We start from the raw sequence: 27868 nt of genomic DNA on the forward strand, positions 1-27868 counted from the left end.
TCATTCAGAATACATAATTAAAACGCGCTTTTTCAGCACCATGGACAGTTCGTATTTTATTTGGTATGACTATCCATCCATTCGTGGTTCATCTCTCTCCAGAGCAATCAATCCGTTAAAAACAGTCATTCATTACCGTGTAACTAGTACCACTTAACTGTATAACGCATAATAAACTACTGACAATCGGTGCTGTAATGGGATCCCATTCCCTTCTCTCCAGATCTCCAGGACCCTACCGAATACAAATAATTCATCATACATAATTAAAACGCCCTGTTTCAGGACTATGGACAGTTTGTTTCTTCTTCAGTCGATTTAGCTATCCGTTAGCATGTGACTAGTACTAGGCCTACCAAATTACTACGGTATGGGACTATAGGCCGACAAAAATAGACTACATGGAAAGTGATTCTTGGGTCTTTGCATCTCTCCAGAGCACCAGGACCAGGGTCGAGATGGATGTGTTCATGAAAGGGTTGTCCAAAGCTAAAGACGGCATGGCTATGGCCGCGGAGAAGACTAAAGAGGGAGCTGCGCTGGCGGCGGAAAAGACTAAGGAAGGCGCCATGTTTATCGGTAAGACCCGACCTTTATAACGTTAGACCGAAATCACTCTGTGTTGGATAATTCGGTACCTGTGACGTTCATGGTTTCACTTTAATGCATGCACGTCACGAGCGCCTGTCGAGCGAGCGCGTTATTATGTACAGCAGACATTGCTTGACGGCTGCATCGACCAATAAGAGTTGAGAACGCTGACATTTAGAACGCCTCGTAAAGCGACGCTATAGGTCCAGAGACAATGTCCTTTTCCTTGATTGGTTGGAATAGGGGTGGGTCTTTTTGTCATCCTTTTTAATTGGATGTTATGGTTTCTCTTTGAAGCGTGTAGTAGTGAAAGCATAATTGATCCCTCACTGCCTACATCGCATTTGTCTGTGCTATGGGTTCATTCTGTAGGTTACTATAGGTTCATTATATAAGTTACTATGGGTTCATTCTATAGGTTACTATGGGTTCATTATATAAGTTACTATGGGTTCATTCTATAGGTTACTATGGGTTCATTCTGTAGGTTACTATGGATTCATTCTATAGGTTACTATGGATTCATTCTGTAGGTTACTATGGGTTCATTCTGTAGGTTACTATGGGTTCATTCTGTAGGTTACTATGGGTTCATTCTCTAGGTTACTATGGGTTCATTCTGTAGGTTACTATGGATTCATTCTCTAGGTTACTATGGGTTCATTCTGTAGGTTACTATGGATTCATTATGTAGGTTACTATGGATTCATTATGTAGGTTACTATGGGTTCATTCTGTAGGTTACTATGGGTTCATTCTGTAGGTTACTATGGGTTCATTCTGTAGGTTACTATGGGTTCATTCTGTAGGTTACTATGGGTTCATTCTGTAGGTTACTATGGGTTCATTCTGTAGGTTACTATGGATTCATTATGTAGGTTACTATGGGTTCATTCTGTAGGTTACTATGGGTTCATTCTGTAGGTTACTATGGATTCATTCTCTAGGTTACTATGGGTTCATTCTGTAGGTTACTATGGATTCATTATGTAGGTTACTATGGATTCATTATGTAGGTTACTATGGGTTCATTCTGTAGGTTACTATGGGTTCATTCTGTAGGTTACTATGGGTTCAATCTGTAGGTTACTATGGGTTCATTCTGTAGGTTACTATGGGTTCATTCTGTAGGTTACTATGGGTTCATTCTGTAGGTTACTATGGATTCATTATGTAGGTTACTATGGGTTCATTCTGTAGGTTACTATGGGTTCATTCTGTAGGTTACTATGGGTTCATTATGTAGGTTACTATGGGTTCATTATGTAGGTTACTATGGGTCCATTATGTAGGTTACTATGGATTCATTATGTAGGCTAATTGGGGATCATTCTGTAGGCTACTGTGGATTGTGCACTATAAATGCACGGAAGGAGGGATGTTGGCAGTGGCTGTCTACGTTATATGCAAGGCATTATGATATGGACATAATGTACAGGGAAAAGGTGCACATTGGCCAATGAACACGATGTGCTCACAGATATATTCAATAATGAAGGCCCTGACATTATATTTCACAAGGGGATTCAGATGTGGTAAATGACAATGAATGGTTTGCTGAGGTGTGTGTCTGACTAAACATGAATAATATTGTCCCAGCTGAGGAAAAAATTGTGACTGTGGCCATAACCACTCTTAGAAAAAAAAGTTCTAAGTAGAACCATACAGGGCTCTTTGGTTTGTCCCCATAGGCCAACCATTTTTGGTGCTGGGTAGAACACTTTGCACAGGGTTCTATCTAAAACCCTCCTATGTAGGGTTCTTCAAAGAACCCCCTGTATATATGGTTCTGCCTAAGTCCCACTATGAAGGGTTCTACCAAGAACCATTTTATCTTTGGAGGGTTCTTCCTAGAACCCTCTTTGAAGGGTGCTACCAATAACCATTTTATCTTTGGAGGGTTCTTCCTAGAACCCTCTTTGAAGGGTTCTACCAATAACCATTTTATCTTTGGAGGGTTCTTCCTGGAACCCTCTTTGAAGGGTTCTACCAATAACCATTTTATCTTTGGAGGGTTCTTCCTAGAACCCTCTTTGAAGGGTTCTACCAATAACCATTTTATCTTTGGAGGGTTCTTCCTGGAACCCTCTTTGAAGGGTTCTACCAATAACCATTTTATCTTTGGAGGGTTCTTCCTAGAACCCTCTTTGAAGGGTTCTACCAATAACCATTTTATCTTTGGAGGGTTCTTCCTGGAACCCTCTTTGAAGGGTTCTACCAATAACCATTTTATCTTTGGAGGGTTCTTCCTAGAACCCTCTTTGAAGGGTTCTACCAATAACCATTTTATCTTTGGAGGGTTCTTCCTAGAACCCACTATGAAGGGTTCTACCAATAACCATTTTATCTTTGGAGGGTTCTTCCTGGAACCCTCTTTGAAGGGTTCTACCAATAACCATTTTATCTTTGGAGGGTTCTTCCTAGAACCCTCTTTGAAGGGTTCTACCAATAACCATTTTATCTTTGGAGGGTTCTTCCTAGAACCCTCTTTGAAGGGTTCTACCAATAACCATTTTATCTTTGGAGGGTTCTTCCTAGAACCCTCTTTGAAGGGTTCTACCAAGAACCATTTTATCTTTGGAGGGTTCTTCCTAGAACCCTCTTTGAAGGGTGCTACCAATAACCATTTTATCTTTGGAGGGTTCTTCCTAGAACCCTCTTTGAAGGGTGCTACCAATAACCATTTTATCTTTGGAGGGTTCTTCCTAGAACCTTCTTTGAAGGGTTCTACCAATAACCATTTTATCTTTGGAGGGTTCTTCCTGGAACCCTCTTTGAAGGGTTCTACCAATAACCATTTTATCTTTGGAGGGTTCTTCCTAGAACCTTCTATGAATGGTTCCACCGGGCTTATTATTATTGAACATGTAATTATTTATGACAATACATTACATCTTTCATCAGGCCTTTCTTTGAGGGACTAGTTATACACTAGCACGGCGGTGTTAGGAAACTCCTGGTTTACAGGCCACATCAGACCTGCAAGTCACATTATGATTTTGGGCTCCCGAGTGGCGCAGAGGTTTAAGGCACTGCATCTCAGTGCTAGAGGCGTCACTACAGACACTCTGGTTTGATTCCAGGCTGTATCATAACCGGCCGTGATTAGGAGTCCGATAGGGCGGCTCACAATTGGCCCAGCATCGTCCAGGTTTGGTCGTTGTAGGCCGTCATTGTAAATAACTGACTTGCCTAGTTAAATAAAGGTTCCATTTTTTATTTTATTTTAATTATGCTGGATTGCAAAGTGATGTGTTATACCTATTGGAATCCAGCCAGAGTTAGGAAATCCAATAAGTGGAATTGTTAATCATCCGTAACCTGCATTCAGAATGACTGCCAGGGCAGGGAAGATTGAATACTGAGACTACCTCAGTTATCTTAACTGAAACAGTAACGTTTGCAATACATCCAATTACTAACAGATTCATTTAGAAAACTGTATGTTATCTATCTATGTGTAGCATAACATTAATCAACCAATCAATGTACATGCAAAAACACAGATATTACAGTAAAACAAACAATTCTGAACATATCCCTGCAATAGAGCATGCTGGGAAATATTAATAGATTGCTCTATGGTAGAACCCTTCTAGCCTTCCGAATAATCCTTCCTGCCTTCCAAAGAACCGTCAAAGAATCCTTTCATCCAAAAACGGTTCTTATGATGTTAAAGGTTCTAGGTGGAACCCTTTGCCTTTCAAAGAACCCTTGTCTTCCAAAAGGGTTCTTCTGATCAAAACGGTTCTTGGTAGAACCTTCTGCAAAGAATCCTTTTGGAACCCTTTTTTCTGAGTGTAGAAAGTCTACACTTCCATTGGATTTCTTCACATGTTATTGTGTTACAAAGTGGGATTAAAATGGTTTTAATTGTTTGTTTTTTTTGTCAACGATCTACACAAAATACTCTGTAATGTCAAAATGGAAGAAAAATGATAATATTTTTTAAAGATGAATGAAAAATAAAACAGTAATATATCTTGGTTAGATCAGTTCTAACCTCTATATATGGGTCAATATATGGGTCAATATATGGGTCAATATATGGGTCAATACATGGTAGAAACATCTTTGGCAGTGATTACAGCTCTGAGTCTTTTTAGGTAAGTCTCATACGAGCTTTGCACACCTGGATTGTACAATATTTGTTCTTAAAACTCTTTCAAGGTGTTGGGGATCATGACTAGACATCAATGTTCAAGTCTTGTCATAGATTTTCGATCAGATTTAAGTCAAAACTGTAATTTGGCCACTAAGGAACATTCACTGTCTTCTTGGTAAGCAACTCCAGTGTAGATATGGCTTTGTGTTGTTTGTTATTGTCCTGACGAAAGGTGAATTCCTCTCCCAGTGTCTAGTGTAAAGCAAACTGAAGCAGGTTTTCTTCTAGGATTTTGCCTGTGCTTAGCACCATCCTGTATCTTTTCATCCTGAAAAACTCCCCAGTCTTTGCCAATGTCAAGCATACCCATAGCATGATGCAGCCACCACCATGCTTGAAAATAAGGAGGCAGTTACTCAGTGATGTGTTGTGTTGGATTTGGCCCAAACATAACGTTTTGAATTTAGGCCAAAAACGACATGTCTTTACCGTGTTTTTTTTGCAGAATTACTTTACTGCCTTGTTGCATACTTTCATTATTCTTTTAACTCTGTCATTTAGGTCGTTGTCGACCTCATCAATCTACACACGATACCCGTGGAGTTGTGGAGTCACTAAAACATCGCTAATCCATCCTCAGTTTCAAATCACCAACGGCCTCATGGTAACATCCCTAAGCAGTTTCCGCCTTGTCCTTACAGTTCAGTTCAGAAGGACGACTGCGTCTTTGATGTGCCTGGGTGATTTACAGAGCATTCGGAAAGTATTCAGACCCCTTGACTTTTTCCAAATTTTGTTACAATACAGCCTTATTCTAAAATCGAGTAAAAAACAAACAAAAAAGTCATAAATCGACACACAATACCCCATAATGACAAAGCAAAAACTGGTTTTTCAAAATGTTTGCAAATGTATAAAAAAAAATCTACTGAAATATCACATTTACATAAGTATTCATACCCTTTACTCAGTACTTTGTTGAAGCACCTTTGGCAGCGATTACAGCCTGAAGTCTTCTTGGGTATGACGCTACAAGCTTGGCACACCTGTATTTGGGGAGTTTCTCCCATTCTTCTCTGCAGATCCTCTCAAGCTCTGTCAGGTTAGATGGGGAGCGTCGCTGCACAGCTATTTTCAGGTCTCACCAGAGATGTTCGATCGGGTTCAAGTCCGAGCTCTGGCTGGGCCACTCAAGAACATTCAGAGACTTGTCCCGAAGCCACTGCTGCATTGTCTTGGCTGTGTGCTTAGCAGGTTTTCATCAAGGATCTCTCTGTACTTTGCTCTGTTCATCTTTGCCTTGATCCTGACTAGTGTAAAAAGAAACATCCCCACAGCATGATGCTGGCACCACCATGCTTCACCGTAGGGATGGTGCCAGGTTTCCTCCAGATGTGACGCTTGGCATTCAGGCCAAAGAGTTCAATCTTGATTTCATCAGACCAGAGAATCTTGTTTCTCAAAGGTCTGAGAGTCTTTAGGTGCCTTTTGGCAAACTCCAAGCGGGCTGTCATGTGCCTTTTACTGAGGAGTGGCTTCCATCTGGCCACTCTACCATAAAGGCCTGATTGGTGGAGTGCTGCAGTGATGGTTGTCCTTCTGGAAGGTTCTTCCATCTCCACAGAGGAACTCTAGAGCTCTGTCAGAGTGACCATCAGGTTCTTGGTCACCTCCCTGACCAAGGCCCTTCTCTCCCGGTTGCTCAGTTTGGCCGAGCGTCCAGCTCTAGGAAGAGTCTTAGTGGTTCCAAACTTCTTCCATTTAAGAATGATGGAGACCACTGTGTTCTTGGGGACCTTCAATGCTGCAGAAATGTTTTGGTACCCTTCCCCAGATCTGTGCCTCAACACATTCCTGTCTCTGGAGCTCTATGGACAATTATTTCGCCCTCATGGCTTGGTTTTTTCTCTGACATGCACTGTCAACTGTTGGACCTTATATAGACAGGTGTGTGCCTTTCCAAATCATGTCCAATCAATTTACTTTTTCACAGGTGGACTCCAATGAAGTTGTAGAAACATCTCAAGGATGATCAATGGAAACAGGATGCACCTGAGCTCAATTTATTTCGAGTCTCATAGCATAGGGTCCGAATACTTATGTAAATAAGGTATTTCTGTTTTTTATTTGTAATAAATTTGCAAAAAATTCTAAAAACCTGTTTGTCATTATGTTGTAATGTGTGTAGATTGCTGAGATATTTATTTAATTTAATCCATTTTAGAATAAGGTTGTGGAAAAATAACAAAAATGTGGAAAAAGTCAAGTGGTCTGAATACTTTCCGAATGCTCTGTATTACATCATCCACAGCGTAATTATTAACTTGACCGTGCTTAAAGAGATGTTCAATGTCTGGGTTTGTTATTGTTACCCATCTACCTGCCACGTTCTGACCTTAGTTTATTTTTATGTCTTTGTGTTAGGTTGGTCAGGGCGTGAGTTGGGGTGGGTAGTCTATGTTCTGTTGTCTATGTTGTTGTATTTCTATGTCTGGCCTGATATGGTTCTCAATCAGAGGCAGCTGTCGATCGTTGCATTTTGGTCCTCCTCTCCTTCCACCAACGAGAATTGTTACACTACCAATCACTGCCTATCTTTATGAGCCTTTTTGAAAATCTCCCTGGTCTTTGTAGTTGAATCTGTGGGTTGAAATTCAATACTTGACTGAGGGATCTTATCAAATCAAACTGTATTAGTCACACGCGCCGAATACAACAGGTGTAGTAGACCTCACAGTGAAACGCTGAATACAACAGGTGTAGTAGACCTTACAGTGAAATGCTGAATACAACAGGTGTAGTAGACCTGACAGTGAAATGCTGAATACAACAGGTGTAGTAGACCTTACAGTGAAATGCTGAATACAACAGCTGTAGACCTTACAGTGAAATGCTGAATACAACAGCTGTAGACCTTACAGTGAAATGCTGAATACAACAGGTGTAGTAGACCTTACAGTGAAATGCTGAATACAACAGGTGTAGTAGACCTGACAGTGAAATGCTGAATACAACAGGTGTAGTAGACCTGACAGTGAAATGCTGAAAACAACAGGTGTAGTAGACCTGACAGTGAAATGCTGAATACAACAGGTGTAGTAGACCTTACAGTGAAATGCTGAATACAACAGGTGTAGTAGACCTTACAGTGAAATGCTGAATACAACAGCTGTAGTAGACCTTACAGTGAAATGCTGAATACAACAGGTGTAGTAGACCTTACAGTGAAATGCTGAATACAACAGGTGTAGTAGACCTTACAGTGAAATGCTGAATACAACAGGTGTAGTAGACCTTACAGTGAAATGCTGAATACAACAGGTGTAGTAGACCTCACAGTGGAATGCTGAATACAACAGGTGTAGTAGACCTTACAGTGAAATGCTGAATACAACAGGTGTAGTAGACCTTACAGTGAAACGCTGAATACAACAGGTGTAGTAGACCTCACAGTGAAATGCTGAATACAACAGGTGTAGTAGACCTTACAGTGAAATGCTGAATACAACAGGTGTAGTAGACCTCAGTGAAATGCTGAATACAACAGGTGTAGTAGACCTTACAGTGAAATGCTGAATACAACAGGTGTAGTAGACCTTACAGTGAAATGCTGAATACAACAGGTGTAGTATACCTTACAGTGAAATGCTGAATACAACAGGTGTAGTAGACCTTACAGTGAAATGCTGAATACAACAGGTGTAGTAGACCTTACAGTGAAATGCTGAATACAACAGGTGTAGTAGACCTTACAGTGAAATGCTGAATACAACAGGTGTAGTAGACCTCACAGTGGAATGCTGAATACAACAGGTGTAGTAGACCTTACAGTGAAATGCTGAATATAACAGGTGTAGTAGACCTTACAGTGAAACGCTGAATACAACAGGTGTAGTAGACCTCACAGTGAAATGCTGAATACAACAGGTGTAGTAGACCTTACAGTGAAATGCTGAATACAACAGGTGTAGTAGACCTCAGTGAAATGCTGAATACAACAGGTGTAGTAGACCTTACAGTGAAATGCTGAATACAACAGGTGTAGTAGACCTTACAGTGAAATGCTGAATACAACAGGTGTAGTATACCTTACAGTGAAATGCTGAATACAACAGGTGTAGTAGACCTTACAGTGAAACTCTGACTTACAAGCCCTTTAACCAACCGTGCAACAGTACAGATGTTGTATGTGTGGAGGACGCAGGAAATGGTTATTCAAAAATCATGTCCACACCTAATATTTCTCACAAAGTGAGTCCATATAACTTATTGTGTGATTTGTTAAGCCACATTTGACTTCTGAGCTAATTTAGGATATATATCAGTAATTTAATTTGTAAAAAATGTGTATAATTTTCTTTTCACTTTGATACTAGAGAGTATTTTGTCTTTATCAATGACCAAGAATTACAATTAAATCTATTTCAAACCCACTTGAATAATGCAACAAAATGTGAAAGAAGTTCAAGGGGGTGCAGTCATTATATACAGTAGGCCCTGTATCTTCCTGTCTTTCTTTAGAAAATCAAGGTCGCGTTCAGTAGGGAACATCGTAGCAAACGTTTTGCAATGGAAAGTAATAATCTGTGTTTGTTTTTACTCTATTTCAAAACATTTTCCACCTACTGATCAGGACCGTGGGCTGTAGTGGTACAGAGGTCGTCGAACCTGACCTGCATGGGGCAGGGGAGAGGGGGGAGGGAGGAGGGGTGAGAGGATGGAGGAGAGGGGTAGAGGTAGAGGGTAGGTATTGGAGATGGGGGTTAGGGAGGAGGGGTGAGAGGATGGAGGAGAGGGGTATACGTAGAGGGGAGGTATTGGAGATAGGGGTTAGGGAGGAGGGGTGAAAGAGGATGAAGGATGGAGGAGGAGGAAGGGGGGAGGTACTGAACCAAGGGTGAGAGGAGGAGGGGTGAGGAATTGGACCAAGAGGTGAGGAGAGGGGGGAGGTAGATGGGAGGGGGGAGCTATGGGTGAAGACAGCAGGCCATCGTGCCTTATGTCAATGTATTAGGTTAGTATGGTGACAGCTTGTGAGTCAGGGACACAGTGAGAAGCTGTCTCCAGGGGACCAGAGGGACAATTACAGGGCTTTATGTTGTCTTCTATAACGCTAACTAATTAGCTGCTAACAGAGATGTGCATAGAATAGGTTCTATTTGCAGTATGTATAGAGTATACAGGTATACATGTATAGAGAATGTTACAGATGTATAGACTACCTGTGTCTGACGTAAATTATGATATGTACAGTACAGTATGTATATAATGGACGCCAGAAGTCAGAGCCCAGATACAGATGGATCTATAGCAGTGATGTCAAACATCCGGCCCACGAGGGAGTCCAATCCGGCCCGGGGAGGTATCCGAAACAATATACTGAAAAATGACTAAAAACAAATTGAAACTGTGTAGAAATTTCTAATGTATATACATTCATACCGTTTCTTGACCGCTGTCCAGCGCGCTAATAATCACCCAAATGAAGGAATGGGTAGACGAGAATGTGATTGGTGAAGGACGGGTGAATAGAGAAGTCGATAGGTCGACGGACCACTTTTGACAGCTGCTGTTGTAGACGGACTAGCCAGCTTAGCAGACTGCCTAGAGAGGAGAGGAGAGGGGAGGCGAAGGGGAGGGGGAAGAGAGTGGAGCGGGAGGGGGAGGGAAGGTTAGAGATCCTAATGGAGCTACCCACCTCTAAAAGCACAGACATTTGAACATGCTGTTCCTGGTTGTAGAAATTGAGAAAATTATGTTATTCAATGCAACTTACTTTAGCTATTATTCAAACGCTCCTCAGTTTCATACCTTTCATGATAAGTGGCCATTATCGTTTCTCCTTCCCAGCAGAAAAAAAAGAGCGTACAGCAGAGTGGAATGAGAAAACCATAGTACACTTCATTATATCGTCTTCCAGGACTTCTCTTTAGTGTACAGTACACTTCTCTCTCTCTCTCTCTCTCTCTCTCTCTCTCTCTCTCTCTCTCTGTCTCTCTCTCTCTCTGTCTCTCTCTCTCTCTCTCTCTCTCTCTCTCTCTCTCTCTCTCTCTCTCTCTCTGTCTCTCTGTCTCTCTGTCTCTCTGTCTCTCTCTATCTCTCTCTCTCTCCTTCTCTCTCCCTCTCTCTCCCTCCCTCTCCCTCTCTCTCTCTCTCTCTCTCTCTCTCTGTCTGTCTGTCTCTCTCTCTCTCTCTCTCTCTCTCTGTCTCTCTGTCTCTCTCTCTCTCTCTCTCTCTCTCTCTCTCTCTCTCTCTCTCCTTCTCTCTCCCTCCCTCTCCCTCTCTCTCTCTCTCTCTCTCTCTCTCTCTCTCTCTCTCTCTCTCTCTCTCTCTCTCCCCCACCTCTCTGTTTAGGTGCTCTTCTTTTGCAAGAGGCTATCCTTCATCACCCAACTTTGTTAGTGGTCCCCAGGGAGCAGTAAGGGATGTTATTACAGGGCAGCAGATAGACAGGGGACAGTAAGGGATGTTATCACGGGGCAGCAGATAGACAGGGGACAGTAAGGGATGTTATCACAGGGCAGCAGATAGACAGGGGACAGTAAGGGATGTTATGACAGGGCAGCAGATAGACAGGGGACAGTAAGGGATGTTATCACAGGGCAGCAGATAGACAGGGGACAGTAAGGGATGTTATCACAGGGCAGCAGATAGACAGGGGACAGTAAGGGATGTTATCACAGGGCAGCAGATAGACAGGGGACAGTAAGGGATGTTATCACAGGGCAGCAGATAGACAGGGGACAGTAAGGGATGTTATCACAGGGCAGCAGATAGACAGGGGACAGTAAGGGATGTTATCACGGGGCAGCAGATAGACAGGGGGCAGTAAGGGATGTTATCACGGGGCAGCAGATAGACAGGGGATAGTAAGGGGTGTTATCACAGGGCAGCAGATAGACAGGGGACAGTAAGGGATGTTATCACGGGGCAGCAGATAGACAGGGGACAGTAAGGGATGTTATCACAGGGCAGCAGATAGACAGGGTACAGTAAGGGATGTTATCACAGGGCAGCAGATAGACAGGGGACAGTAAGGGATGTTATCACGGGGCAGCAGATAGACAGGGGACAGTAAGGGATGTTATCACAGGGCAGCAGATAGACAGGGGACAGTAAGGGATGTTATCACAGGGCAGCAGATAGACAGGGGACAGTAAGGGATGTTATCACAGGGCAGCAGATAGACAGGGGACACTAAGGGATGTTATCACGGGGCAGCAGATAGACAGGGGACAGTAAGGGATGTTATCACAGGGCAGCAGATAGACAGGGGACAGTAAGGGATGTTATCACGGGCAGCAGATAGACAGGGGCAGTCCGGGATGTTATCACAGGGCAGCAGATAGACAGGGGACAGTAAGGGATGTTATCACAGGGCAGTAGATAGACAGGGGGCAGTAAGATATGTTATCACAGGGCAGCAGATAGACAGGGGACAGTAAGGGATGTTATCACAGGGCAGCAGATAGACAGGGGACAGTAAGGGATGTTATCACAGGGCAGCAGATAGACAGGGGGCAGTAAGGGATGTTATCACAGGGCAGCAGATAGACAGGGGACAGTAAGGGATGTTATCACAGGGCAGCAGATAGACAGGGGACAGTAAGGGATGTTATCACAGGGCAGCAGATAGACAGGGGACAGTACGGGATGTTATCACAGGGCAGCAGATAGACAGGGGACAGTAAGGGATGTTATCACAGGGCAGCAGATAGACAGGGGCAGTCCGGGATGTTATCACAGGGCAGCAGATAGACAGGGGGCAGTAAGGGGTGTTATCACAGGGCAGCAGATAGACAGGGGACAGTAAGGGATGTTATCACGGGGCAGCAGATAGACAGGGGACAGTAAGGGATGTTATCACAGGGCAGCAGATAGACAGGGGACAGTAAGGGATGTTATCACAGGGCAGCAGATAGACAAGGGACAGTAAGGGATGTTATCACAGGGCAGCAGATAGACAGGGGACAGTAAGGGATGTTATCACGGGGCAGCAGATAGACAGGGGACAGTAAGGGATGTTATCACGTGGCAGCAGATAGACAGGGGCAGTCCGGGATGTTATCACAGGGCAGCAGATAGACAGGGGACAGTAAGGGGTGTTATCACAGGGCAGCAGATAGACAGGGGACAGTAAGGGATGTTATCACAGGGCAGCAGATAGACAGGGGACAGTAAGGGATGTTATCACAGGGCAGCAGATAGACAGGGGACAGTAAGGGATGTTATCACAGGGCAGTAGATAGACAGGGGGCAGTAAGATATGTTATCACAGGGCAGCAGATAGACAGGGGACAGTAAGGGATGTTATCACAGGGCAGCAGATAGACAGGGGACAGTAAGGGATGTTATCACAGGGCAGCAGATAGACAGGGGGCAGTAAGGGATGTTATCACAGGGCAGCAGATAGACAGGGGACAGTAAGGGATGTTATCACAGGGCAGCAGATAGACAGGGGACAGTAAGGGATGTTATCACAGGGCAGCAGATAGACAGGGGCAGTCCGGGATGTTATCACAGGGCAGCAGATAGACAGGGGGCAGTAAGGGGTGTTATCACAGGGCAGCAGATAGACAGGGGACAGTAAGGGATGTTATCACGGGGCAGCAGATAGACAGGGGACAGTAAGGGGTGTTATCACGGGGCAGCAGATAGACAGGGGACAGTAAGGGATGTTATCACAGGGCAGCAGATAGACAGGGGGCAGTAAAGGATGTTATCACGGGGCAGCAGATAGACAGGGGACAGTACGGGATGTTATCACGGGGCAGCAGATAGACAGGGGACAGTACGGGATGTTATCACAGGGCAGCAGATAGACAGGGGCAGTAAGGGATGTTATCACAGGGCAGCAGATAGACAGGGGCAGTACGGGATGTTATCACAGGGCAGCAGATAGACAGGGGACAGTAAGGGATGTTATCACAGGGCAGCAGATAGACAGGGGACAGTAAGGGATGGTATCACAGGGCAGCAGATAGACAGGGGGCAGTAAAGGATGTTATCACAGGGCAGCAGATAGACAGGGGACAGTAAGGGATGTTATGACAGGGCAGCAGATAGACAGGGGGCAGTAAGGGAAGTTATCACAGGGCAGCAGATAGACAGGGGACAGTAAGGGATATTATCACAGGGCAGCAGATAGACAGGGGACAGTAAGGGATGTTATCACAGGGCAGCAGATAGACAGGGGACAGTAAGGGATGTTATCACGGGGCAGCAGATAGACAGGGGACAGTAAGGGAAGTTATCACAGGGCAGCAGATAGACAGGGGATAGTAAGGGGTGTTATCACAGGGCAGCAGATAGACAGGGGACAGTAAGGGATGTTATCACGGGGCAGCAGATAGACAGGGGACAGTAAGGGATGTTATCACAGGGCAGCAGATAGACAGGGGACAGTAAGGGATGTTATCACAGGGCAGCAGATAGACAGGGGACAGTAAGGGATGTTATCACGGGGCAGCAGATAGACAGGGGGCAGTACGGGATGTTATCACGGGGCAGCAGATAGACAGGGGGCAGTATGGGATGTTATCACGGGGCAGCAGATAGACAGGGGGCAGTAAGGGATGTTATCACGGGGCAGCAGATAGACAGGGGGCAGTAAGGGATGTTATCACGGGGCAGCAGATAGACAGGGGATAGTAAGGGATGTTATCACAGGGCAGCAGATAGACAGGGGACAGTAAGGGATGTTATCACAGGGCAGCAGATAGACAGGGAGCAGTAAGGGATGTTATCACAGGGCAGCAGATAGACAAGGGACAGTAAGGGATGTTATCACAGGGCAGCAGATAGACAGGGGACAGTAAGGGATGTTATCACAGGGCAGCAGATAGACAGGGGACAGTAAAGGATGTTATCACGGGGCAGCAGATAGACAGGGGACAGTACGGGATGTTATCACGGGGCAGCAGATAGACAGGGGACAGTACGGGATGTTATCACAGGGCAGCAGATAGACAGGGGCAGTAAGGGATGTTATCACAGGGCAGCAGATAGACAGGGGCAGTACGGGATGTTATCACAGGGCAGCAGATAGACAGGGGACAGTAAGGGATGTTATCACAGGGCAGCAGATAGACAGGGGACAGTAAGGGATGTTATCACAGGGCAGCAGATAGACAGGGGGCAGTAAAGGATGTTATCACAGGGCAGCAGATAGACAGGGGACAGTAAGGGATGTTATGACAGGGCAGCAGATAGACAGGGGACAGTAAGGGATGTTATCACGGGGCAGCAGATAGACAGGGGACAGTAAGGGATGTTATCACAGGGCAGCAGATAGACAGGGGGCAGTAAGGGAAGTTATCACAGGGCAGCAGATAGACAGGGGACAGTAAGGGATATTATCACAGGGCAGCAGATAGACAGGGGACAGTAAGGGATGTTATCACAGGGCAGCAGATAGACAGGGGACAGTAAGGGATGTTATCACGGGGCAGCAGATAGACAGGGGACAGTAAGGGAAGTTATCACAGGGCAGCAGATAGACAGGGGATAGTAAGGGGTGTTATCACAGGGCAGCAGATAGACAGGGGACAGTAAGGGGTGTTATCACAGGGCAGCAGATAGACAGGGGACAGTAAGGGATGTTATCACGGGGCAGCAGATAGACAGGGGACAGTAAGGGATGTTATCACAGGGCAGCAGATAGACAGGGGACAGTAAGGGATGTTATCACAGGGCAGCAGATAGACAGGGGACAGTAAGGGATGTTATCACGGGGCAGCAGATAGACAGGGGGCAGTACGGGATGTTATCACGGGGCAGCAGATAGACAGGGGGCAGTATGGGATGTTATCACGGGGCAGCAGATAGACAGGGGGCAGTAAGGGATGTTATCACGGGGCAGCAGATAGACAGGGGGCAGTAAGGGATGTTGTCACGGGGCAGCAGATAGACAGGGGACAGTAAGGGATGTTATCACGGGGCAGCAGATAGACAGGGGATAGTAAGGGATGTTATCACAGGGCAGCAGATAGACAGGGGACAGTAAGGGATGTTATCACAGGGCAGCAGATAGACAGGGAGCAGTAAGGGATGTTATCACAGGGCAGCAGATAGACAAGGGACAGTAAGGGATGTTATCACAGGGCAGCAGATAGACAGGGGACAGTAAGGGATGTTATCACAGGGCAGCAGATAGACAGGGGACAGTAAGGGATGTTATCACGGGGCAGCAGATAGACAGGGGGCAGTAAGGGAAGTTATCACGGGGCAGCAGATAGACAGGGGACAGTAATGGATGTTATCACGGGGCAGCAGATAGACAGGGGCAGTACGGGATGTTATCACAGGGCAGCAGATAGACATGGGCAGTACGGGATGTTATCACAGGGCAGCAGATAGACAGGGGACAGTAAGGGATGTTATCACAGGGCAGCAGATAGACAGGGGACAGTAAGGGGTGTTATCACAGGGCAGCAGATAGACAGGGGACAGTAAGGGATGTTATCACGGGGCAGCAGATAGACAGGGGCAGTACGGGATGTTATCACAGGGCAGCAGATAGACAGGGGCAGTACGGGATGTTATCACAGGGCAGCAGATAGACAGGGGCAGTACGGGATGTTATCACAGGGCAGCAGATAGACAGGGGCAGTACGGGATGTTATCACAGGGCAGCAGATAGACAGGGGGCAGTAAACACCCTCCAGAGAAATATGGACCGTTCTGAAACAGTTCCACACACATTAGTGAATTTTTCATCCAAATAATGTATTGTGGAAGGAATGGATAAAACAGACTGCTCAGAGGCTTCAATTTTCTACCTCTAGAATGAGAATGAATGTATTGTACCTTACTCCAGATGGCTCCTAGCTCTGATGGCTCCTAGCTCTGATGGCTCCTAGCTCTGATGGCTCCTAGCTCTGATGGCTCCTAGCTCTCATGGCTCCTAGCTCTGATGGCTCCTAGCTCTGATGGCTCCTAGCTCTGATGGCTCCTAGCTCTCATGGCTCCTAGCTCTGATGGCTCCTAGCTCTCATGGCTCCTAGCTCTGATGGCTCCTAGCTCTGATGGCTCCTAGCTGTGATGGCTCCTAGCCCTGATGGCTCCTAGCTCTGATGGCTCCTAGTTCTGATGGCTCCTAGCTCTGATGGCTCCTAGCTCTGATGGCTCCTAGCTCTGATGGCTCCTAGTTCTGATGGCTCCTAGCTCTGATGGCTCCTAGCTCTGAAGTTAACCCAAACTCTCTCTCTCTCTATATCACGACTCTGGGTGCTCTTCGCTCAGCTCATCCTCGTCACTAGAGCACCGTCACTCATCTGTCTGTCTGTCTGGTCTCTGACTGACTGGTCTGTCTGTCTGTCTAGTAAAGCATTAGAGGTTTGTTGATACGGTAATGCCTCATTTACTGTATGTGCAGTAGGAATATGAGGAATATGCTGGTAACTCTATTGAGAGTGATAATTATCATTATGTATGGCAATGTAGGATTGGAAGGTAGTAAGACATGATGTTTGATAATGGAGGGATAATGTAGCATTTTAATGTAGTAAAACATGATGTGTGATAATGGAGGGATAATGTAATATGTTTATGTACTAAGACATGATGTGTGATAATGGAGGGATAATGTAGTATTTTAATGTAGTAACACATGATGTGTGATAATGGAGGGATAATGTAGCTTTTTAATGTAGTAACACATGATGTGTGATAATGGAGGGATAATGTAATATTTTTATGTACTAAGACATGATGTGTGATAATGGAGGGATAATGTAATATGTTAATGTACTAAGACATGATGTGTGATAATGGAGGGATAATGTAATATTTTAATGTAGTAAGACATGATGTGTGATAATGGAGGGATAATGTAATATTTTAATGTAGTAACATTTGTATTTTTCTCTCTTGTCAGGCACCAAGGCCAAAGATGGTGTTGGTTCAGGTAAGTGTACTGTTGAGTCTCTGGTTCAGACAGTGACATCAGTGTTACCAGTATCACAACAGCAAGATACTCAGTCTCGTCCAAGTTTCAATCAAGTTAGCCTGGATCACAAAACAAGTTTGACCTGCTTCTGTTGCACAAACCAAACAGGATTAGACTGGTAAAGATACAGTATATAACACCTTCGAGTCAAACTAGGACAACAAACCAAACAGGATTAGACTGGTAAAGATATAACACCTTCGAGTCAAACTAGGACAACAAACCAAACAGGATTAGACTGGTAAAGATATAACACCTTAGAGACTAGTGTACTAGAGAACAAACCAAACAGGATTAGACTGGTAAAGATATTACGCCTTAGAGACTAGTGTACTAGAGAACAAACCAAACAGGATTAGACTGGTAAAGATATAACACCTTAGAGACTAGTGTACTAGAGAACAAACCAAACAGGATTAGACTGGTAAAGATATTACGCCTTAGAGACTAGTGTACTAGAGAACAAACCAAACAGGATTAGACTGGTAAATATATAACACCTTAGAGACTAGTGTACTAGACAACAAACCAAACAGGATTAGACTGGTAAAGATATTACGCCTTAGAGACTAGTGTACTAGACAACAAACCAAACAGGATTAGACTGGTAAAGATATAACGCCTTAGAGACTAGTGTACTAGAGAACAAACCAAACAGGATTAGACTGGTAAAGATATTACGCCTTAGAGACTAGTGTACTAGACAACAAACCAAACAGGATTAGACTGGTAAAGATATAACGCCTTAGAGACTAGTGTACTAGAGAACAAACCAAACAGGATTAGACTGGTAAAGATATAACACCTTAGAGACTAGTGTACTAGAGAACAAACCAAACAGGATTAGACTGGTAAAGATATTACGCCTTAGAGACTAGTGTACTAGACAACAAACCAAACAGGATTAGACTGGTAAAGATATTACGCCTTAGAGACTAGTATACTAGAGAACAAACCAAACAGGATTAGACTGGTAAAGATATAACGCCTTAGAGACTAGTGTACTAGAGAACAAACCAAACATGATTAGACTGGTAAAGATATAACACCTTAGAGACTAGTGTACTAGAGAACAAACCAAACAGGATTAGACTGGTAAAGATATTACGCCTTAGAGACTAGTGTACTAGAGAACAAACCAAACAGGATTAGACTGGTAAAGATATTACGCCTTAGAGACTAGTGTACTAGAGAACAAACCAAACAGGATTAGACTGGTAAAGATATTACGCCTTAGAGACTAGTGTACTAGAGAACAAACCAAACAGGATTAGACTGGTAAAGATATTACGCCTTAGAGACTAGTGTACTAGAGAACAAACCAAACAGGATTAGACTGGTAAAGATATAACACCTTAGAGACTAGTGTACTAGAGAACAAACCAAACAGGATTAGACTGGTAAAGATATAACACCTTAGAGACTAGTGTACTAGAGAACAAACCAAACAGGATTAGACTGGTAAAGATATAACGCCTTAGAGACTAGTGTACTAGAGAACAAACCAAACAGGATTAGACTGGTAAAGATATAACGCCTTAGAGACTAGTGTACTAGAGAACAAACCAAACAGGATTAGACTGGTAAAGATATTACGCCTTAGAGACTAGTGTACTAGAGAACAAACCAAACAGGATTAGACTGGTAAATATATAACACCTTAGAGACTAGTGTACTAGACAACAAACCAAACAGGATTAGACTGGTAAAGATATTACGCCTTAGAGACTAGTGTACTAGACAACAAACCAAACAGGATTAGACTGGTAAAGATATAACGCCTTAGAGACTAGTGTACTAGAGAACAAACCAAACAGGATTAGACTGGTAAAGATATTACGCCTTAGAGACTAGTGTACTAGACAACAAACCAAACAGGATTAGACTGGTAAATATATAACACCTTAGAGACTAGTGTACTAGACAACAAACCAAACAGGATTAGACTGGTAAAGATATAACACCTTAGAGACTAGTGTACTAGAGAACAAACCAAACAGGATTAGACTGGTAAAGATATTACACCTTAGAGACTAGTGTACTAGACAACAAACCAAACAGGATTAGACTGGTAAAGATATAACTAGAGAACAACAACGTCGGGGGATGTGCATGTGTGTTAATGTGTGTATGTGCTGTGTATGTGCATGTGTGTTAATGTGTGTATGTGCTGTGTATGTGCATGTGTGTTAATGTGTGTATGTGCTGTGTATGTGCATGTGTGTTAATGTGTGTATGTGCTGTGTATGTGCATGTGTGTTAATGTGTGTATGTGCTGTGTATGTGCATGTGTGTTAATGTGTGTATGTGCTGTGTATGTGCATGTGTGTTAATGTGTGTATGTGCTGTGTATGTGCATGTGTGTTAATGTGTGTATGTGCTGTGTATGTGCATGTGTGTTAATGTGTGTATGTGCTGTGTATGTGCATGTGTGTTAATGTGTGTATGTGCTGTGTATGTGCATGTGTGTTAATGTGTGTATGTGCTGTGTATGTGCATGTGTATTAATGTGTGTATGTGCTGTGTATGTGCATATGTGTTAATGTGTGTGTACGTTTGATGTGTGTGTTAATAATGTGTCTGTGTGTGATGTTGCAGCGAAGGACCTTGCTGGTGGAGCCATGGGGAATATCGCTGCTGCCACCGGCCTGGGGAAGAAGGACGAGTTCCCATCTGACATGAACGTACGACTAACACAAACACACACACCTCAAACACACACACCCCGCAAACACACACACATGCAAACACACGCACCGCAAACACACGACACACACAAGCAAACACACACACACACACACACACACACACACACACACACACACACACACACACACACACACACACACACACACACACACACACACACACACACACGACACACATCACCAGCCCCTATATCACTATAGAATATCACCAGCCACTATATCACTATAGACTATCACCAGCCCCTATATCACTATAGACTATCATCAGCCACTATATCACTATAGACTATCACCAGCCCCTATATCACTATAGACTATCATCAGCCACTATATCACTATAGACTATCACCAGCCCCTATATCACTAGTATATAGACTATCACCAGCCCCTTTATCACTATAGACTATCACCAGCCCCTATATCACTATAGACTATCACAAGCCCCTATATCACTACTATATAGACTATCACCAGCCCCTATATCACTACTATATAGACTATCACCAGCCCCTATATCACTATAGAATATCACCAGCCCCTATATCACTATAGACTATCACCAGCCCCTATATCACTACTATATAGACTATCACCAGCCCCTATATCACTATAGACTATCACCAGCCCCTATATCACTATAGAAAATCACAAGCCCCTATATCACTACTATATAGACTATCACCAGCCCCTATATCACTACTCTATAGACTATCACCAGCCACTATATTACTATAGACTATCACCAGCCCCTATATCACTATAGACTATCACCAGCCCCTATATCACTACTATATAGACTATCACCAGCCACTATATCACTATAGACTATCACAAGCCCCTATATCACTACTATATAGACTATCACCAGCCCCTATATCACTACTATATAGACTATCACCAGCCCCTATATCACTATAGACTATCACCAGCCCCTATATCACTACTCTATAGAATATCACCAGCCCCTATATCACTATAGACTATCACCAGCCCCTATATCACTATAGACTATCAACAGCCACTATATCACTATAGACTATCAACAGCCACTATATCACTAGTATATTAATATCAGCCCCTATACCACTATAGACTTTTTTCTTTAAAAAAATGTGTATATTTCACCTTTATTTAACCAGGTAGGCTAGTTGAGAACAAGTTCTCATTTACAGCTGCGAACTGGCCAAGATAAAGCAAAGGAATGCTTCAGTGTTGCTTGCCTCGAAACGAGCATAGAAGTAGTTTAGCTCGTCTGGTAGGCTCGTGTCACTAAGCAGCTCTCGGCTGTGCTTCCCTTTGTAGTCCGTATTATATCATCAAGAGTCCAAAGTACTTCCACTGTGTTTCCTGCCTACTGTACTGGACTATCTCTCTCTAACAGTTTACTAACACTTTATTTAATTATTTGTAAAATGAAAAGTAGTTTTTTGGTGTGTTCGTTTTGTTTTACAATTGTCTGTCTGTGTGTGTGTGTGTGTGTGTGTGTGTGTGTGTGTGTGTGTGTGTGTGTGTGTGTGTGTGTGTGTGTGTGTGTGTGTGTGTGTGTGTGTGTGTGTGTGTGTGTGTGTGTCCACAGCCTGAGGAGTATGGGCAGGAGGCCATGGAAGGAGAGCCACAGGGAGATCAGCAGGAGGGAGAGACATATGACGAGAACCAGCAGGTAATAGGGACACACACACACACACACACACACACACACACACACACACACACACACACACGCACACTAGAGCCATGAATTTTAAGCCCGAGCCCTACCGAGGCGTGATTGCTTCTGCCAATTTTAAGGCCCGGCCCTGCCCAAAATATTTGAGTAAATCCACTCGCTCCCTGCGCTCAGCTCGCTCTGTGTGCTCTCTGCTCATGGCGCTCTCAGTCTGTGAGTATCCATAGCAACGGCTCCCCTTGGGCTGCTCGATGAAGAGGCAGGAGAGAGCAGTGAGCTGTGAGCTACTTTTCATCACTCTAAAATCAAGGAACATGATTCTTTTCTGTGAAATAATCTTCTTTCTGCGAAGCACTTCTGACACCATGCTATGATCTTAGTCAGACAAGATTTGACTGTACTGATCAGCGGAGCACGAGTGAATGAGCTTCAAAATATTAGTGATGAATTTAGTGATACCCGAGCCCTAACCCGATGTATAATATCTGGGCCCTGTCGGGCTTGGGTCGGGTAAGCAGAGCCCTAACCCGATGTATAATATCCGGGCCCTGTCGGGCTTGGGTCGGGTAAGCAGAGCCCTAACCCGATGTATAATATCTGGGCCCTGTCGGGCTTGGGTCGGGTAAGCAGAGCCCTAACCCGATGTATAATATCCGGGCCCTGTCGGGCTTGGGTCGGGTAAGCAGAGCCCTAACCCGATGTATAATATCCGGGCCCTGTCGGGCTTGGGTCGGGTAAGCAGAGCCCTAACCCGATGTATAATATCCGGGCCCTGTCGGGCTTGGGTCGGGTAAGCAGAGCCCTAACCCGATGTATAATATCCGGGCCCTGTCGGGCTTGGGTCGGGTAAGCAGAGCCCTAACCCGATGTATAATATCCGGGCCCTGTCGGGCTTGGGTCGGGTAAGCAGAGCCCTAACCCGATGTATAATATCTGGGCCCTGTCGGGCTTGGGTCGGGTAAGCAGAGCCCTAACCCGATGTATAATATCCGGGCCCTGTCGGGCTTGGGTCGGGTAAGCAGAGCCCTAACCCGATGTATAATATCCGGGCCCTGTCGGGCTTGGGTCGGGTAAGCAGAGCCCTAACCCGATGTATAATATCCGGGCCCTGTCGGGCTTGGGTCGGGTAAGCAGAGCCCTAACCCGATGTATAATATCTGGGCCCTGTCGGGCTTGGGTCGGGTAAGCAGAGCCCTAACCCGATGTATAATATCCGGGCCCTGTCGGGCTTGGGTCGGGTAAGCAGAGCCCTAACCCGATGTATAATATCTGGGCCCTGTCGGGCTTGGGTCGGGTAAGCAGAGCCCTAACCCGATGTATAATATCCGGGCCCTGTCGGGCTTGGGTCGGGTAAGCAGAGCCCTAACCCGATGTATAATATCCGGGCCCTGTCGGGCTTGGGTCGGGTAAGCAGAGCCCTAACCCGATGTATAATATCCGGGCCCTGTCGGGCTTGGGTCGGGTAAGCAGAGCCCTAACCCGATGTATAATATCTGGGCCCTGTCGGGCTTGGGTCGGGTAAGCAGAGCCCTAACCCGATGTATAATATCCGGGCCCTGTCGGGCTTGGGTCGGGTAAGCAGAGCCCTAACCCGATGTATAATATCCGGGCCCTGTCGGGCTTGGGTCGGGTAAGCAGAGCCCTAACGCACACACTCTCATGCACACACTCTCATGCACACACACACGCACGCACGCACGCACACACGCACACACACACACATAGTGTCAGGGGTAATGTGTTACAACAGTAAATCGTTATATAATAATATTACTTTTATGCGTAATGGAGTGATACAACTCGTTACTGCCTTTAAATATTGCCATATTATTACCGTTACATTTTCTAGTAACGGACCCGGTACTTTCAGAAAACATTTCCTTTCCAGGCTTCTGTGATCCAATCTCCACTTGTGTCCTCATTTAGTTATCAAGCGAGAGCGGAGAAAAAACTGTTTGGAGAATGTGATGACAGCCGTCCATAATAATGGAAAAAAGGCGCAACTCTGATCTTTGCTGTGATAGGGATTTAGCACTTTTGGGACTATTCCATTTGTTTCTAAACAGTAGAACTCTGTGAGTTGGCGCTTGGTCTCTCTCAATAGGTTTAGACGTGAGAGACATTTTTTATATTTTGTATAGAGTCAAAAGTTTGGACCTAAGGTATTCATTCCAGGGTTTTTCTTTATTTTTGACTATTTTCTACATTGTAAAATAATAGTGAAAACAAACTATGAAACTACACATATGGAATCATGTAGTAAACAAAAAAGTGTTAAAGAAATCAAAATATATTTTATATTTGAGATTCTTCAAAGTAGCCACCCTTTGCCTTGATGACAGCTTTGCACACTCTGTCAAATGCCAGATAGACAGGCGGGCACAACCCCTCCAATATTGTGTGTGTGTGTGTGTGTGTGTGTGTGTGTGTGTGTGTGTGTGTGTGTGTGTGTGTGTGTGTGTGTGTGTGTGTGTGTGTGTGTGTGTGTGTGTGTGTGTGTGTGTGTGTGTGTGTGTGTGTGTGTGTGTGTGTGTGTGTCTCAGTGGTTGAGACAGATGGTTATTTTTGGAAGGCAGCTCTCAAGGGCAAAACAAACTGTCCTGAATGGATTCATTTGTCAAGGGAAAAAAACACAGAGTACCGAATCGATTCATCTGGAACCTGAGAATCAGCAGGGAACCAATGACGAATCAAAGAATCTCAAAGGAGTAATCTTAAACGAACGGTTCAGAACCAATTCAGTGGTTTATTAACTGTGATGTTCTTCTGCCCTACATAAATATTTTATCATACAAATCAATTACAGAAAAAAATACTACATTAAACTCCTTTCTGTTTAATGCAAATGATTCCTGCAATATTAAACTGTAAAATATCATAAAGGATACGGAGGAATGTCTGTATTCCTCCCTATCCTTCCTCATCCTTCCTCATCGCTCTCTATTTCTCCCTTTTCCAGCTCAGTCTTTACATCCATCCTTGTCTCTCCCTCCTCTATCTCTCTCACCCTCCACCATCCCCCTATTGCTCTCGCCTCCTCCCCCTCCTCCGTCTCTACCTATCTCTCTCTCTCTCTCTCTCCCTCCCTCTCTCTCTCTCTCTCTCTCTCTCTCTCTCTCTCTCTCTCTCTCTCTCTCTCTCTCTCTCTCTCCCTCCCTCTCTCTCTCTCTCTCTCTCTCTCTCTCTCTCTCTCTCCCTCCCTCTCTCTCTCTCAGCGTGCTATCTCTAGCTGAACGGGGTGTGGTGGTGATGACGTCAGAGTTGCAATGCATTATGGGGTAGTGTCAGAGGATTCCCTGCGTTGCTGTAAACAACATGGAGCCTTTCTGTACAGCTGATCTGCCTGAGGAGGAGGAGGAGGAGGAGGAGGAGGAGGAGGAGGAGGAGGAAGAGGGGGCGACTCCAGTCCTCGTGAGCCTGATTGGTGTCACAGTTTTCCCCCGGCACCCAACTAACACACCTGACTCCAATAATCACCTAATCATCAACTTCAGTTTAGAATATAATGTGATTAATCAGCTGTGTTTGCTAGAGATGGAGAAAAATGGTGACACCAATCAGGCCCTCGAGGAGTGGAATTGCCCACCCCTGATCTACATACAGTAGTCACATTGAGGATGTGGATGTAACGTGTGTCCCATCAATAACCACACAGTCTTCTCCATAGATAAATGACTTCAAGGCATCACTATATGAGTACCAGTGTCTGTTACCATGGAGATGTTAGAGGTAGTTCGCTAATGAGAGGACGCTACTAATACGTCTGTTCTCTGCTGTGTCCTTGGAGCAGCTCGTATCGTATACGTTAGCTAGTGCTGCCCTCTGGTGGATAAATTGAAGTATTGACACTGGACTGAAGCTGAAGCTGATGAGGGGGGGGGGGGGGGGGACCGGGACTCGAATCAGGCTCCGCTCGAAGAGATCTGAAGATCTTGAGGAGGTTGCTAGATGTTGTGTTAAGGTCGCTCTGACGTTGTACTTCGTTATACTGTAGTGTGATGATCATTTTTCCTGACGGGTTAAAAAGAGGACATTGTGTCCTTACTGCCAGGTTGTCTTCATGTCATTCGTCTGGTTAGATCACTCTAGGTCAGAGCTTATCGGATGAGATCCAACAAATCAACTTAATGTCTGTTTCTTCCATTGTTCTGCTTATGTGAACTCTGCGTCTCTCCTCTCTATTTAAATACTGTCTCCCTCTCTCTGTCTCTCTCTCCTCTCTATTTAAATACTGTCTCCCTCTCTCTGTCTCTCTCTCCTCTCTATTTAAATACTGTCTCCCTCTCTGTCTCTCTCTCCTCTCTATTTAAATACTGTCTCCCTCTCTGTCTCTCTCTCCTCTCTATTTAAATACTGTCTCCCTCTCTCTGTCTCTCTCTCCTCTCTATTTAAATACTGTCTCCCTCTCTGAGCTCTGTCTCTCTCTCCTCTCTATTTAAATACTGTCTCCCTCTCTCTGAGCTCTGTCTCTCTCTCCTCTCTATTTAAATACTGTCTCCCTCTCTGAGCTCTGTCTCTCTCTCCTCTCTATTTAAATACTGTCTCCCTCTCTCTGAGCTCTGTCTCTCTCTCCTCTCTATTTAAATACTGTCTCCCTCTCTGAGCTCTGTCTCTCTCTCCTCTCTATTTAAATACTGTCTCCCTCTCTCTGAGCTCTGTCTCTCTCTCCTCTCTATTTAAATACTGTCTCCCTCTCTAAGCTCTGTCTCTCTCTCTATTTAAATACTGTCTCCCTCTCTCTGTCTCTCTCTCCTCTCTATTTAAATACTGTCTCCCTCTCTCTGTCTCTCTCTCCTCTCTATTTAAATACTGTCTCCCTCTCTGAGCTCTGTCTCTCTCTCCTCTCTATTTAAATACTGTCTCCCTCTCTCTGTCTCTCTCTCCTCTCTATTTAAATACTGTCTCCCTCTCTGAGCTCTGTCTCTCTCTCCTCTCTATTTAAATACTGTCTCCCTCTCTCTGAGCTCTGTCTCTCTCTCCTCTCTATTTAAATACTGTCTCCCTCTCTCTGAGCTCTGTCTCTCTCTCTATTTAAATACTGTCTCCCTCTCTGAGCTCTGTCTCTCTCTCCTCTCTATTTAAATACTGTCTCCCTCTCTCTGAGCTCTGTCTCTCTCTCCTCTCTATTTAAATACTGTCTCCCTCTCTCTGTCTCTCTCTCTATTTAAATACTGTATCCCTCTCTCTGAGCTCTGTCTCTCTCTCTATTTAAATACTGTCTCCCTCTCTGAGCTCTGTCTCTCTCTCTTCTCTCCAAGGAGCAGGGCCACGACTACGAACAAGAAGCATAAAACCATCATTCCAAGTCTTCATCCAACCAGCAGCACAATTTATTACAACAAAAAGGACAAACGATGAAAGTACCACAATAATACAAATCTAATCCTGTTACACAAAAAACCACAAACAAGCATTCCACCTGAGAAAAATGTTCTTCCTTCGTCTTCAAGACGAATCTTTTATGATAATCGATGCTATATTGTAAATGTCATGTTACTGCTGTAATGTGTTGGGTCGTGTAGTTGTTCCTTGAAGTGTAGAAGCCGCCAGCAGTCTCGAGTCTCGTTTCCTTGATTCCCTCCCAATGGAGCGAGACCACGGACCAGGCCTATGGCTTGTGACCGTAGAAATACAATCCAATAGAACAGGCCTCCCCATTCAAGATTGGACTCTATTTCTATGTGTGTGACTCTTTGTGTGTTTCTCTATTTATAAATGTGAGATAATAATAATAGGTGTATTTTTCTCATCTTCCAAAATCGATGTTGGGAGCGAAAGAGAATTATAAATCCGGTTGTAAACAGATATGACTACTACCAATAATATTCTCTACGTGTGTACAATGCCTG

At 44.5% G+C, this 27868-nt stretch overlaps 1 protein-coding gene across 1 annotated transcript; it reads left to right on the forward strand.

Annotated features, from left to right (window-relative positions):
* The first annotated feature begins 458 nt into the window (after positions 1 to 458).
* On the forward strand, positions 459 to 27868 carry sncb (synuclein, beta). Its single transcript, XM_038992887.1, has 5 exons — positions 459 to 579; positions 17574 to 17603; positions 20244 to 20329; positions 21930 to 22013; positions 27278 to 27868. The coding sequence occupies exons 1-5, from the start codon at positions 459 to 461 to the stop codon at positions 27308 to 27310; spliced, it is 354 nt and encodes a 117-aa protein (XP_038848815.1). The 3' UTR covers positions 27311 to 27868.

Source organism: Salvelinus namaycush, chromosome 5 (genome assembly GCF_016432855.1).
Source record: "Salvelinus namaycush isolate Seneca chromosome 5, SaNama_1.0, whole genome shotgun sequence".
NCBI classification, from domain to species: Eukaryota; Metazoa; Chordata; class Actinopteri; order Salmoniformes; family Salmonidae; genus Salvelinus; species Salvelinus namaycush.